Below are 16,084 nucleotides of genomic sequence, written 5' to 3' on the forward strand. Positions count from 1 at the left end.
AGGTAGGATAGGGCGGTCACGCTTACGAGGTGATCGTTCGATATAGGATTTAGTATTTTATAAATTTTAGTAAAACTGTCAAAATATTGTTCGTTTATGTAAACTATATCTGAACTTGAATGAAATCTGTCTGATTTGGACGAATTCCGTCCGTTTCGTTCCAGTAGTTGTTGAAATGTATGCAGGCAACGTTGGATGGCGCCCTCCCGCATCCGTGTCGACGGACTGGCCCCCGTCTGTGGACGGATGCGGGAGAAAATTTGCGGGTCGTCGTTGGAGATGCCCTTACACTGGATATAGATTTTATTTTTACTAGATCAAAATAATTTGTCATGGAAGCAATGTAAATAGCAGTTTGAAAAAAAAAAAATCTGCATAGAAAGCACGATAAGTTGCAGTCTGAACAGCTGGAAGTAAAATGTTTTTAGATAGGAAGCACGAAAAGACGCATACTATAGAAGAAAAAAAAATCAATATGTTCAGTTGGAAGCATATTTTCTTTGTATGGAAGCAAATCAAAAATCAAAATATATAGTTGGAAGCATATTTCCTTTGTATAGAGAAGTCGCTTTCCATGGAAGCAAAATGCATGGCGTAAAAATCAGATCTTGCGCAGGTTATTATCTTGCATAATTTAGGGGAGTTGTTAGTACGAAATGAACGTAGTCAGTGCAAATCCCGTTTTTAATGGACCATCCTGCCATCGAGAGGCATCTAATCCAATGGTGTTGGAGTAATCTGATGGTAAGATAAGAATCACTAGCCTGATCCCTAATTGTTCTCAAGACTAAAAGAAGTAATTAGGGAGAATAAGTGAGTTGTTATAGTTGGTCATAGAGGGTGGAAATAATTCAAGATGTCTAGAGCTCAAATCCTGGCTCCGGCACACCTTTTTTTGAAGGTTAAAAAAACAAATAACTACTCTCTATAGAGCGTATACGCGAAGAGTTTATCAAATATGACCATCATGCCCTTTCTTATGAAGAGGTATTAGCTAATCCGAGCCGTCCTTGTGTTTAAGGGGTCTACCGAAGCAGAATTGTATTTTTTACCCAGAATACACTAACGTCATTTCCTCGTGAAACTTAATACTGAAGTATACTAGTCAATCATGTATGCTACCAAAAAAAATTATTTTTCTTCTCTTTGTTTTAAATCTACAATTCATAAGGGGTACCCCAGAACCATGTTCCACATATCCGCATCCTATGGAGAGTGCTAGAACTAGAGTTGGAGGACAAAAAAAAGACTAAAGAGTACTTTCCACATAAGATCACGTTAACATAAAACCGCAAAAATAGGGAAGCACCATTACAATTTGCTATGGAAAGTAAATTCCTTTTTTTCCACAAGGCCGATATTTTTTATTGAAAATAATTGTAACATTACAATGCTCACATATTATTACTGGCCAATCAATAGGCCGATTACATTAACCGATGTTGTCTTGAGCAATAGTTTAGTTGGCCCTGGCTGTGACCATGGAGATGCCGCCATTGTGGCCGAACCTAGCGACCTTGCAGTCGGTGGCGAAGATGTCGGAGGAGACATAGCTTGCTACACCACCCATCACAGGCATGTTAGCACTCACGTTGAGCTTGTTGACGTAGTCGGAGCGGTAGGTTTGGCCGAGAATGCCATGAACATTGTCGGTGAGGCCGTAGAATTTGAACCCAATGTCCAAATGCGCGAGGCTGTCATCCTCTGTCACATCATAGTTGTGGATGCGGGAGTCCTCCTCCGTGATGGGCACTACTTTAGTCATGATGTCGAACACACCCTGAAGCTCGACCCTCACGCCATTTGTCATGGATGTCCTCGTGATGGTCAGGGCAGGCACTGAGGTGGATTGCCATTGGGCGCCAATGTCAGTAGAGATGTCGATGGGTGCTCCGTCAAAGGCCAACTCGAGGCGATCAATGTCATTATTCCACTGGGAAGTCTTCATGGCACCCAAGTAGAGGCGGTGGTTTGCGAAGCGGATGCCCAAGGCCTGGATCCATGTGAAGTCTCGGCTCATGGAGGGGTTGCGTTTGCCAATGAAGTGGGCATTGACATGGAGGTCAGCGTCAGAGACGACACAGAAGTCCTGGTCCTTCTTGCCGTGGAAGTAGAAGTTGTTGCCATCAGCCCCAGTGAAGCGGGGGTCACCGCAGGACATCCCAGGGTAGAAGTCACACACTTCAAGAAGAAGATTTTGTATTAGTATCATCAGAAAGCTCGTTGCTGATGGTCTAGAGCAATACCATTGAATTAATATCAAATGTTGTGCATATTCAGATAGATAGAGAGGTCCATCAAGGTCGAATTGTCCTCGATCTTCCATGAGTGGAGTTTCCATCTTCCATCACTTACAAAAGAATGGAATGCATGCTTGAGACTGGGAAAGATTGGAGATGTATATATATACTTACAGCAGTATGTCTTGCAGCTGGGGCAGAGGACGAGGCACTCGTTGGGACAGCGCTTGTCGCAGGTGGCCACGCAGGGGTTCCTCTTGTCCTTGGTGTTGTCGCAGGTGAGTGTCTGCGTCCTCTTGCCGAACCGTCCAGGATGGATCACGCGGGAGTTCGGCGGCAGCGGGCGGCGCGGCTGCGCAGCCGCAGAGGACGCGGCGGCGCACAGCACCACCAGCACGATGGCGAGCGCTCCCAAGCAGGACGCCGGCCTGGCCATTGCTACGTACCCGAGGCCTGTGCTAGCTTAATTGGCTGATCTGTGTTAAGTGTGGCTAGTATGTATGTGGGCAGCTCGCTGTGAGTTTGATAAGATGGATGGATGTGTGTTGCATGGGATTTTATATGATGCGCGGGAAGAGGTGACGATCGAAGTAGGGAAAGTTGTTGACCGTTGCGCGCATCCCACGTGATGCATCTCTACGTCTGGGAGACCGACCCTGGACGTAAAGCTACTGCCGACTCGCATCGCCTAGAGCAAGTCTAACCCAAATGAATGCGAGCTTTGTCCTTTTTTCTCCGTTTGTGTCGGCCACTCGGTCGTCGTCTATCTCGTTTTGTGTTTGGGTCTATACGTCCAACGCGCCCGGCCGACTCATTTCATGTCCGCATATAATTTTTAAAAATCCACGGTCATAGATCATGCCAGCGGTCATGCCGTCGCCCAGAGTTCATGTCGGCACCATGCCAGCGGCCGGCATACATGCCAGCTTCCAAAAACAAACACTGAACAGTTCATGCAGGCGTACTTGCCAACGGACGGCACACATGCCAGCAGACAAAAAAGGGTCGGGAGTTCAACCACGCCATCTCGGCCGGGGTCATGCTAGCACACTTGTCGGCATACAAAAAAAGGATGGCGCTCACGGCCATAGATCACTCATCATCGAATTTAAGCACGTCAGCCTACATCTTCTCGAACAATGGCGTCTTCCTCGGTTTAACCCTAGGTAGAGAAGGGTCTCCCTCGTTGCCGCGGCGACTCGGGCATTGGTTTCCTCCCGCTGTGCTACGAGGGAGAAGGCGGCGACGGCCGTGGCTTCAAGCTTGCGGTCTTGCTCGTGCCTCCGGCCCTTCCTCTTGGCCGACTGCACTGCCCGCTCCTCGGGTATTAACTGTTTCTTCTTCTTCGGTGCCACCGTAGTCTTGCGGGACGCGCGAGGCTTTCCTTTGGCGACGGAGGTGAGGCCGAAGGAGGCGAGGGAGGCGGCGGCGTCGAGGGTCAGCACGTCGTCCATGGCAAGCGGCCGGGAGCGGGAGCAGGCGGGAGCTTTTTGGGAAAGTGGGGGGAAATGATTGTGGTTGTGCCGCCGACTGGCAGGCCAAGGGAGGAGTAGGCGCCCATCACGCGCGTCCGTTTCGTGCCCGCGCCCACGTAAATCTGGTTTGAGCTGGGAATGGGTCGGCAAGCGAACGAAAAGCAAACACATGTTCGTTTGGGTCGATGCATTGGGCCGACTTTTGTGTCAGTTTTGACCCAAACGAACCGTGCGGACGAAATAGGTCGCCGCATTGGAGTTGCTCTTAGTATCGCACCAACCAGAAAATTGAACGGCTTCGAATCACACCAATGTTCAGACCAGATGCATGCCTTTAATTATTACAGTTTTTACAGTACAACATTAATACAAGATGTTTTCACCACGTCAGAAATTGCCATTTCAAAATTCAGTCCACAGCACAAGAAGAAAAAAAGACACGTCAGGCTGTGAATGTGTCAAACATGCACACCGAATTTGAAATGTGTAAGTACACAACTGAATTTTTCTTTTTCAAAGTGTAAATCAAATTTGGTCTTGAAATTTTATGTCTCATTGTAGAGGCTGTGAATTTTTATTTTTATTTTGACGATGTGTGCCTGTGCGTGGGTAGCACGCACTAGTAGAAAAAGGCCAATTTGTCCCGGTTCCAGAGGCCCATTTGTCCCGGTTCTGGAACCGGGACTAAAGCCCATAACCTTTAGTCCCGGTTCGCTTACGAACCAGAACAGGTGGGGCTCCACGTGGCCGCTGCGGCGAGCCCAGGCAGGAGGGCCTTTGGTCCCGGTTGGTAACACCAACCGGGACCAGAAAGCATCCACGCGTCAGCAGCTCAGGAGCTGGGTTTCTTGTTTTTTTTTGAAAGGGGGGGTGGGGGTTTTGGAGGGTTAATTTGGGGTTTTCATATATTGTGTTAGCTAGCTAATAGAGAGAAGTGACCTCTCTTATCTCCGTGCTTGATCGACGCTACGTACTATACGTATAGAGAGAACTCGCGACACGCTAGCTAGTAAGCAAATGAAGGAAACCATTAAGTATACGAGATCGTCATGAACATATACAGAGAGAAGTGATCGACCTCCTCCTTCTCCGAGAGATTGGTCGAACAACAAGTTTTCGTATATCTATTCGACGCTACTAGCTACATATATACAATACGAACAACAAGTTTTCATATATCTATTCGATGCTACTAGCTACATATATACAATATAAGATCTCTTACAATTCCTAACATTTGAAGTCAAGTTCCACATGGTATTCTCCGGCTTTATTGATGACGTGGTCAAGAAAGAATCCCGCCAATTCCTCTTGAATTGTTTTTATGTGATCATGTGGTAGGAGTTCATCCCGCAACTGCCAGAGCTAAATTGAAGAAGAGGGTCAATACATGTGTATGAATGAAACTGATCAACACAAATGATGGTAATAAAATAAAATTGTGAATATTTTTTCTTATGCACTTCATATTCTTTTTCAGAGTAGCCCCGCTTATTAGAGGTTGTCGCGTTGTAGATGAACTCGCAAACGTAGTATCTACAGAAATCATTCCCGGCTTCCTGCCACAAGCACTTTACGAGAAATAGAGGCCAATCAAACTGATAAGCAAGCATGCTAAATGGTATTGATGAAACTAGCTAGAATCAATGGGAGATGCGCGGAACAAGGTAGTAGTACTTACTTTCGGGTGTTTAAATCGCAGCTCAGTCGGCAATCCCGGAGAAATTGTGGTGAACTCTTTCCAAACCCTGCCAGACAAAGAAAATAATTACTTGATATCAAGAAATGAACAAAGTTGCCGATATGGTGCGATAATGATCGATTGAACTTACTTCTCGAGCATTCGAGTCATGTTCGCATACTCCTCGGGATCTTTTCGTCTGGAGTCTAAGACGGTTACTTCTCCCCGCTCAAGCTTAATCTCTAAGAGAATAAAGTAGAAACTGCGCACGCATGCATAACTCATCAGTTAAATTACTATAACATCGACTAATAAGGGAAACCGGATGTGCACAAGACAGTAACACTCACTTGAAGTTGTAAGGAAAGAGTATTTTATCTTTGCTTTGATTTTTGAGCAACGATTTTAGCAAGTTGTCCTCGGTTTCTGAGACGTTGTGTTTAACCATCCATTCATGTATGACATTTGGGTAAATGAACCCAATCTCATATATTTGTGCTTTTCTCCATTCGACGATCTTCAATCTACATAATATAGTGAGGATAATTATATATACATGCAATGAAAGATACTTACAGACAGTAGCAAGCCACGAGTGATTTGTCGAGGGCCTTTAGATTGTAGAACTGGAAAAACTCGTCAAAATCAACAGTTAACACATCTTGTCCAATGAAGTCGTGGTCATCTTTAATTCTCATCGTCAAAGCATCCTTCCCAGACTCGATGCAGGTTTTCATGTACCATTGATGGAATCTTTGCATCATCGTTGTTAGAGGAGGACTTTCATCTTTGACGGGAGGCTTTCCGTACTGGTATCTGCATTCGTCCACCTCCATTGTATCAAAATGTGCATCGTCGGGCAGATAATCACCAGGATTGGTACCGGGCACCATCCCCAGCAGATTTGCGACGATATTGCTAGACACCTTGAGCGGTGGGCACAATTGGTTCTCCTGTTCTCCGAGCTGGGGAATTTTTTCCCACTTCTTCGTTCTGATAACCTTTTGTCACTTGAAGTAGTTCCCGACCGGCGCGCTTCTTGTAATGTCTTTTTAAGACAGCAGACATGGTTGTCATCCGGCGGAGGCGGTGGTGGTCGCTTCAGGGCATTGATAGTGCGCATCGCTTTCACCGGATCTATCTTCTCCTCCGGAGGTGGATGTTTCATAGCTCTTCGCGTTTCAAAGAAGTCCTTCACTTGAGCTTCACTGATCTTCGCGTTTTCCTCCACGGTCATCTCGTATGGTAACTTCTCTAGAGGCTTGAGAGATGGATCGAATCTATATTGCCTCCCGCCTCTGGCTGTACTGCTAGACGCCGTAGCGGCGGCGTCTCTCTTCCATTGCTGCTGACGAGTAGTAGAAGGAGGTGGAGTGCTCGGACGCGCCGGAGCAGCCGGAGCGGCGGCTTCTGTCTTCCGCCGTTGCTGACGAGGTGGACGAGGAGGCGGGCTGCTCGGAGGTGCCGGAGCTGCTGGAGAAGGAGGCGGAGTGCCGCCCTCACGCGCCGGAGCAGCCGGAGAAGGAGGCGGAGTGCCCTGATCACTCTCCGGAGGAGGAGGAGGAGGAGGAGGCAGAGTGCCCTGACTCGTCGGAGGAGGAGGAGGCGAAGGCGTCCAGTTCAGAAGCTTGATGTGCTCCTTCCGCCATAGACATGGAGTCTTCAGAGTAAGACCCAGCTGAGTCTCCCCTTCACCTGTAGGGTGGTCAAGCTCGAGCTCCTCAAATCCCTCCGTTATTTCATCCACCATCACAGCAGCATAGCCTTGTGGAATCGGACGGCAGTGAAAAGTTGCGTCGGGTTCAGGAGGTGCAACAGAGCCGACAGCCGCCTTGACTTTGAGGTTCTGCCATTGCGTCATAAGCTGGCAATGTTGAGCCTCCGTGATAGCATCCACGGGGTAGCTAGGAGCCGTGATGTCAGGCTACTGAACCAGCTCGGTGAAGCCATGCTGCTTCTCCGCTAAGATGGTGGGGTAGCTCCGGCAGGTCGCTCGCTCTCAACTTGTTCCTCTAGCTTTCGTACCCTTGCATTCAGCTTATGCAGTTTGCTCTGCTCCGCTTTCCTCCTCCTCTCCCGGTTTTGTAACCGTCTGCGCCGGGAAACCCAACCTTCCACGCAACAGAGCCTGGCGTGCCTCGTGTTCGTCTAGGGTGCTCAGGATTCCCGAGGGCCTCTGTGAGCTCGTCGTTCTCTCTGTCGGGAACGAACATCCCTTGTTGCACTGCGGCGATATACTTCTGAAGCTTCTTACCAGGTATTTCAAGTTACTTGTCCATCCAAACGCACTTCCCTGTTTCAGGGTCCAAGGTTCCCCTAACCCCGAAGAACCAAGTCCTTGAACGGTCTGGCCAGTTCAATGTCTCTGGTTCGACCCCTTTAGCAAGCAGGTCATTCTCAGCCATGTCCCACAATGGCCGGGCTTTGAGGTAGCCACCTGACCCCGTGCGATGGTGATACTCCTTTGCAGCATTTGTCTTGTTTGTCTTTGACATCTTCTTACTCATCTCCGATGTCTTGTAGGCCACAAATGCGGGCCAGTGATCTCTTATCTTCTCAAATCGGCCGGTGAATTCTGGAGTCTTCCCTTTGTCGACATACGTTGATTTCAACTCATTCTTCCACCTCCTGAATAGATCTGACATCTTCTTAAGAGCATGAGCCTTGACCAATGGCTCTATAACTGGCTTATCCAGATCCTCCTCTCGCGGTAGGGTGAAATTTTCCTTCAGCGCGGTCCAAAGATCATCTTTCCACCTCTCGTTGACATAAGGAACTTGAGGGTCTTCGTTCTTAGGCTTATTCCATTGGTGGATGCTGATCGGGATCATGTACCTAACAAGAACCCCGCACTGAGCAGAAAATGCTTCCTTGGTCCGCCTGGTTTCAATCGGCTGGCATCGTCCGTTGCTGTGATCGTGAACCTTTCATCCTGGTGCAACCTTTTCTTCGGGCCTCGTCTCGTTACCGAAGTTTGGCTCGATCCAGAGGGCTAGAAAAGAAGAAAGAAGAGTTAATATGTGTACATACCAAAACAAATAATGCATCAATTAGCTAGTCAGCACATGCTTAATTAATATATATACCTCGCCGGACTTTGCAACAGCTCCTTCCTCCGTTCGGTCACCGGAGCCGTCATCACGGTCTCCTTCTTCCACCGGCATTCGGTCACCAGAGCCATCATGATCATGTCCTTCCACCTCCATTGTTCGATCACCGGAGCCTGCTTCACCCTCTCCTTCCAAACCATCGGTGTTGTTGAGATATGCCAAGACATCACCTCCGCCGAGGATTATGTCCCCCAACAACTGTTCTGTTTCCAAGTCTCGGTGCTCCATAGTTTCTGCAAATATTACAACATGGCAATTAATATACAAACATGACAGATGGATATATTAGTGGCAAACATAGACCTAGCTAGCTAATCACAACAAGGAATATTAATTAGTGGCCTCAACGCTTCTACGGTTTGGGGTGGCCTCGACAACGCTTCTATGGTTTGCGGTGGCCTTGGCAACGCTTCTAGGGTTTGGGGTGGCCCCGACGCTTCTAGGGTTTGGGGTGGCCTCGCGGCAACGCCTTCTAGGATTTGGGGTGGCCTCGACGCTTGATACATCTCCAACGTATCTATAATTTTTGATTGTTCCATGCTATTATATTATCTGTTTTGGATGTTTAATGGGCTTTATTATACACTTTTATATTATTTTTAGGACTAACCTACTAACCAAAGGCCCAGTGCAAATTGCTGTTTTTTTGCCTATTTTAGTGTTTCGCAGAAAAGGAATATAAAACGGAATCCAAACGGAATGAAACCTTCGGGAGAGTGATTTTTGGAAGAAACACAATCCAGGAAACTTGGAGTGGACGTCAAGAAAGAAACAAGGAGGCCACGAGGCAGGAGGGCACGTCCAGGGGGTAGGCGCACCCCTCCACCCTCGTGGGCCCCTCGTGGCTCCCCTGACTGACTTCTTTCGCCTATATATACTCATATACCCCGAAAACACCCGAGAGCACCACGAAACCCTATTTCCACTGCCGCAACCTTCTGTACCCGTGAGATCCCATCTTGGGGCCTTTTCCGGCGCTCCGCCGGAGGGGGAATCGATCACGGAGGGCTTCTACATCAACACTATAGCCTCTCCGATGATGTGTGAGTAGTTTACCACAGACCTTCGGGTCCATAGTTATTAGCTAGATGGCTTCTTCTCTCTCTTTGGATCTCAATACAAAGTTCTCCTCGATCTTCTTGGAGATCTATTCGATGTAATTCTTTTTGCGGTGTGTTTGTCGAGATCCGATGAATTGTGGGTTTATGATCAAGATTATCTATGAACAATATTTGAATCTCCTCTGAATTATTTTATGTATGATTTTTATCTTTGCAAGTCTCTTCGAATTATCAGTTTGGCTTGGCCTACTAGATTGATCTTTCTTGCAATGGGAGAAGTGCTTAGCTTTGGGTTCAACCTTGCGTTGCTCGATCCCAGTGACAGAAGGGAAACGACACGTAATGTATTGTTGCCATCGAGGATAAAAAGATGGGGTTTATATCATATTGCTTGAGTTTATCCCTCTACATCATGTCATCTTGCCTAATGCGTTACTCTGTTCTTATGAACTTAATACTCTAGATGCATGTTGGATAGCGATCGATGTGTGGAGTAATAGTAGTAGATGCAGAATCGTTTCGGTCTAGTTGTCGCGGATGTGATGCCTATATACATGATCATGCCTAGATATTCTCATAATTATGCACTTTTCTATCAATTGCTCGACAGTGATTTGTTCACCCACCGTAATACTTATGCTATCTTGAGAGAAGCCACTAGTGAAACCTATGGCCCCCGGGTCTATTTTCCATCATATAAGATTCCAATCTATTTTTACTTTGCAATCTTTACTTTCAATCTTTATCATAAAAAGTACCAAAAATATTTATCTTATTATCTCTATCGGATCTCACTTTTGCAAGTGGCCGTGAAGGGATTGACAACCCCTTTATCGCGTTGGCTGCAAGGTTCTTATTTGTTTGTGTAGGTACGAGGCGACTTGCGCGTAGTCTCCGACTGGATTGATACCTTGGTTCTAAAAAACTGAGGAAAATACTTGCGCAACTTTGCTGCATCACCCTTTCCTCTTCAAGGGAAAACCAACGCAGTGCTCAAGAGGTAGCAAGAAGGATTTCTGGCACCGTTGCCGGGGAGATCTACACACAAGTCAAGACATACCAAGTACCCATCACAAACTCTTATCCCTCGCATTACATTATTTGCCATTTGCCTCTCGTTTTCCTCTCCCCCACTTCACCTTTGCCTTTTCTTCGCCTTCTTCCCGTATGTCTTTTTGTTTGTGTTTCCATGTGCCTTCTATTTGCTTGCATCTGTGCTTGCTAAAAATCTATTGATATGGATCCACTTAAAGTGTTCTACTTAGATCATCTTTAATCTATATGTGCTCGTGCTGAAACCCCAACTAGTTTAGTTGAGGGAAAATCTTTAGATGAGCATGCTCATTTTGTGCGTCGTCGTTTGTCTGGAAAGGGGAAGCTCTTATGGTATCAAATAAATAGTTTGCTATGCTATGCTTGGAATCTTTGTGAAATCTATGATTTTACTTGTTGCTCTAAGAACCCTAAAAACACCTTCCCTACCTATGTGAGTTTAATGATAATGAAATCTTATCTTCTTATGGAAAGGGTGTTTATAGTTACTATGATATCGAACAAATTGAAGAATTTGTCGTTTTTAAGGGTGCTCATGAAGTTGCTTCTTTGATTGAAAAGTATGATATTACTCTCTACAAATCTGAAAATTCCGACATACTTAAATATTGCTATGAAAACTATGCTCATAATGCCTATGTTAAGGAATTTATTGAGAGAATGACCGTTGCTTTGGAAGAAAATAATGATATGCACGAATCTATAGATAATTATGATTCCGATGATTTGATTGAAATTTCCCTTGATGAACATGATGCTTGCTATTCTTGTGGCCATCATGCCAATATTTTTTAAGACGAATTTGCTATAGTTCCATATGTTAAACATGAGATCGTTGCTATTGCGCCCATACTTGAAAGTTCCTTTGATGAAAAGCATGATTGCAATGATGTTATTATAAATTATATTGATGTCAATTGTGTTAATGATATGCAAAACCCCAAGCTTGGGGATGCTAGTTTTGCTATGACTACTATTTGTTGCAATGATCATGATTGGCGTGATTCTTCTTTTGATCTAGAAAATTTATTTAAGCCCCATGATAAATATGAGATTGATAATAGTGTTTGCAATATTATTGAAAGTGGGTTTGGAAGAGTGTCAACTTTAGATCCCACATATTTGGAGAATGTTCAATCTTATGAAAATTTTGATAAAAGTGGGTTTGGAGAGGTCATGACTTTACTTGTTAATCCCACTATTTTGGAAGAGTATCAACTTTGCATACATGTGGATCGTGTTAAGAATATGTTTTGTGATAGCTATATTATTGAATTTGAATAAGATCCCACATGTAATTATTATGAGAGAGGAAAATATGGTTGTAGAAATTTTCGTGTTACTAAATTACCTCTCGTTATGTTGAGCTTGTTATTGTTTCTCACTTCTTTCTTGCATATGCTAGTTTTTGCTTGTCTTAATAATGTATTTGCCTATAAGATGCCTATGCATAAGAAGTATGTTAGACTTATATGTGTTTTTCATATGCTATATGATGCTCTCTTTGTGCTTCAATTCTTGTCTTTCATGTGAGCATCATCGAATATATCAATGCCTAGCTAGGGGCGTTAAACGATAGCGCTTGTTGGGAGGCAACCCAATTTTATTTTTGTTTCTTGCTTTTTATTTCTGTTTAATAATAAATAATTGATTTAGCCTCTGGTTATATGTGGTTTTATGTTTTAATTAGTGTTTGTGCCAAGTAAAACCTATAGGATCTTCTTGGATGATAGTTATTTGATCTTGCTGAAAAATTCAGAAACTTTCTGCTCACGAAAACAATTGTTAAAAATCACCAGAACGTGATAAAATACTTATTCCAATTTCAGTAGATCAATAAACAAATTATCGAGGACGTCCTATTTTGGTAGATTTTTCTGAGTTACAGAAGTTTGCGTTTCATACAGATTACTACAGACTGTTCTGTTTTTGACAGATTCTGTTTTTCTTGTGTTGTTTGCTTATTTTGATGAATCTATGGCTAGTATCTCGGGGGGGGGGGGGGGTATGAACCATGGAGAAGTTATAATACAGTAGTTTTAACACCAATATAAATAAAGAATGAGTTCATTACAGTAACTTGAACTGGTGGTTTGTTTTGTTTCGCTAACGGAGCTCATGAGATTTTCTGTTGAGTTTTGTGTTGTGAAGTTGTCAAGTTTTGGGTAAAGATTTGATGGATTGTGAAATAAGGAGTAGCAAGAGCCTAAGCTTGGGGATGCCCAAGGCACCCCAAGGTAAAATTCAAGGACAACCAAAAGCCTAAGTTTGGGGATGCCCCGGAAGGCATCCCCTCTTTTGTCTTCGTCCATCGGTAACTTTACTTGATGCTATATTTTTATTCACCACATGATATGTGTTTTCCTTGGAGCGTCTTGTATGATTTGAGTCTTTTTTTTCTAGTTTACCACAATCATCCTTGCTGTACACACCTTTTGGGAGAGGCACACATGAATCGGAATTTAATAGAATACTCTATGTGCTTCATTTATATCTTTTGAGATAGATAATTTTGCTTTAGTGCTTCGCTTATATCTTTTAGAGCACAGTGGTGGTTTTATTTTATAGAAATTATTGATCTCTCATGATTCACTTATATTATTGTGAGAGTCTTTTAGAGCAGCATGGTAATTTGCTTTGGTTAAAATTTTAGTCCTAAAGTGATGAGCATCCAAGATAGGTATAATAAAAACTATCATATAAAGTGCATTGAATACTATGAGAAGTTTGATTCTTTATGATTGTTTTGAGATATGAAGATGGTGATATTAGAGTCATGCTAGTTGAGTAGTTGTGAATTTGAGAAATACTTATGTTAAAGTTTGTGATTCCCGTAGCATGCACGTATGGTGAACCGTTATGTGATGAAGTCGGAGCATGATTTATTTATTGATTGTCTTTCTTATGAGTGGCGGTCGGGGACAAGCGATGGTCTTTTCCTACCAATCTATCCCCCTAGGAGCATGCGTGTAATACTTCGTTTCGATAACTAATAGATTTTTGCAATAACTATGTGAGTTCTTTATGACTAATGTTGAGTCCATGGATTATACGCACTCTCACCCTTCCACCATTGCTAGACTCTCTAATACCGCGCACCTTTCGCCGATATCATACACCCACCATATACCTTCCTCAAAACAGCCACCATACCTACCTATTATGGCATTTCCATAGCCATTCCGATATATATTGCCATGCAACTTACCACCGTTCCGTTTATTATGACACGCTTCATCATTGTCATATTGCTTTGCATGATCATGTAGTTGACATTGTATTTGTGGCAAAGCCACCTTTATAATTCTTTCATACATGTCACTCTTGATTCATTGCATATCCCGGTACATCGCCGGAGGCATTCACATAGAGTCATATTTTGTTCTAAGTATTGAGTTGTAATTCTTGAGTTGTAAGTAAATAAAAGTGTGATGATCATCATTATTAGAGCATTGTCCCAAGTGAGGAAAGGATGATGGAGACTATGATTCCCCCACAAGTCGGGATGAGACTACGGATAAAAAAGAGAAAGAAAAGAGGCCATAAAAAAAGAGAAAGACCCAAAAAATGAGAGAAAAAGAGAGAAGGGGCAATGCTACTATCCTTTTACCACACTTGTGCTTCAAAGTAGCACCATGATCTTCATGATAGAGAGTCTCCTATGTTGTCACTTTAATATACTAGTGGGAATTTTACATTATAGAACTTGGCTTGTATATTCCAATGATGGGCTTCCTCAAAATGCCCTAGGTCTTCGTGAGCAAGCGAGTTGGATGCACACCCACCTAGTTTATTTTGTTGAGCTTTCATACACTTATAGCTCTAGTGCATCCGTTGCATGGCAATCCCTACTCACTCACATTGATATCTATCGATGGGCATCTCCATAGCCCATTGATACGCCTAGTTGATGTGAGACTATCTTCTCTTTTTTGTCTTCTCCACAACCACCATTCTATTCCACATATAGTGCTATGTCCATGGCTCACGCTCATGTATTGCGTGAAGATTGAAAAATTTTGAGAACATCAAAAGTATGAAACAATTGCTTGGCTTGTCATCGGGGTTGTGCATGATTTAAATATTTTGTGTGATGAAGATAGAGCATAGCCAGACTATATGATTTTGTAGGGATAACTTTCTTTGGCCATGTTATTTTGAGAAGACATGATTGCTTTATTAGTATGCTTGAAGTATTATTGTTTTTATGTCAATATTAAACTTTTATCTTGAGTCTTTCGGATCTAAACATTCATGCCACACTAAAGAAAATTACATTAAGAATTATGCTAGGTAGCATTCCACATCAAAAATTCTGTTTTTATCATTTACCTACTCGAGGACGAGTAGGAATTAAGCTTGGTGATGCTTGAAACGTCTCCAACGTATCTATAATTTTTTATTGTTCCATGCTATTATATTATCTGTTTTGGATGTTTAATGGGTTTTATTATACACTTTTATATTATTTTTGGGACTAACCTACTAACCAAAGGCCCAGTGCAAATTGCTGTTTTTTTGCCTATTTCAGTGTTTCGCAGAAAAGGAATATCAAACGGAATCCAAACGGAATGAAACCTTCGGGAGAGTGATTTTTGGAACAAACGCAATCCAGGAGACTTGGAGTGGACGTCAAGAAAGAAAAAAGGAGGCCACGAGGCAGGAGGGCGCACCCAGGGGGTAGGCGCGCCCCCACCCTCGTGGGCCCCTCGTGGCTCCCCTGACCGACTTCTTTCGCCTATATATACTGATATACCCCGAAAACACCCGAGAGCACCACGAAACCCTATTTCCACCGCCGCAACCTTCTGTACCCTTGACATCCCATCTTGGGGCCTTTTCCGGCGCTCCGTCGGAGGGGAAATCGATCACGGAGGGCTTCTACATCAACACCATAGCCTCTCCGATGATGTGTGAGTAGTTTACCACAGACCTTCGGGTCCATAGTTATTAGCTAGATGGCTTCTTCTCTCTCTTTGGATCTCAATACAAAGTTCTCCTCGATCTTCTTGGAGATCTATTCAATGTAATTCTTTTTGCGGTGTGTTTGTCGAGATTCGATGAATTGTGGGTTTATGATCAAGATTATCTATGAACAATATTTGAATCTCCTCTGAATTATTTTATGTATGATTTGTTATGTTTGCAAGTCTCTTTGAATTATTAGTTTGGTTTGGCCTACTAGTTTGATCTTTCTTTCAATGGGAGAAGTGCTTAGCTTTGGGTTCAATCTTGTGTTGCTCGATCCGAGTGACAGAAAGGGAAACGACACGTAATGTATTTTTGCCATCGAGGATAAAAAGATGGGGTTTATATCATATTGCTTGAGTTTATCCCTCTACATCATGTCATCTTGCCTAATGCGTTACTCTGTTCTTATGAACTTAATACTCTAGATGCATGATGGATAGCGGTCGATGTGTGGAGTAATTGTAGTAGATGCAGAATCGTTTCGGTCTACTTG

The 16,084-nt window shown here is 43.7% G+C and overlaps 1 protein-coding gene across 1 annotated transcript; it reads right to left on the reverse strand.

The window, feature by feature from the left end:
* Window positions 1-1,452: 1,452 nt before the first annotated feature.
* LOC123100484 (uncharacterized) lies at window positions 1,453-2,724 on the reverse strand. Its single transcript, XM_044522413.1, has 2 exons — window positions 2,415-2,724; window positions 1,453-2,181 (listed from the first exon to the last, which is right to left on the reverse strand). Exons 1-2 carry the CDS (start codon window positions 2,674-2,676, stop codon window positions 1,460-1,462), a joined length of 984 nt encoding a protein of 327 aa, XP_044378348.1. The 5' UTR covers window positions 2,677-2,724; the 3' UTR covers window positions 1,453-1,459.
* Between the last annotated feature and the right edge of the window lie 13,360 nt (window positions 2,725-16,084).

Source organism: Triticum aestivum, chromosome 4D (genome assembly GCF_018294505.1).
Source record: "Triticum aestivum cultivar Chinese Spring chromosome 4D, IWGSC CS RefSeq v2.1, whole genome shotgun sequence".
In the NCBI taxonomy this organism is placed as follows: domain Eukaryota; kingdom Viridiplantae; phylum Streptophyta; class Magnoliopsida; order Poales; family Poaceae; genus Triticum; species Triticum aestivum.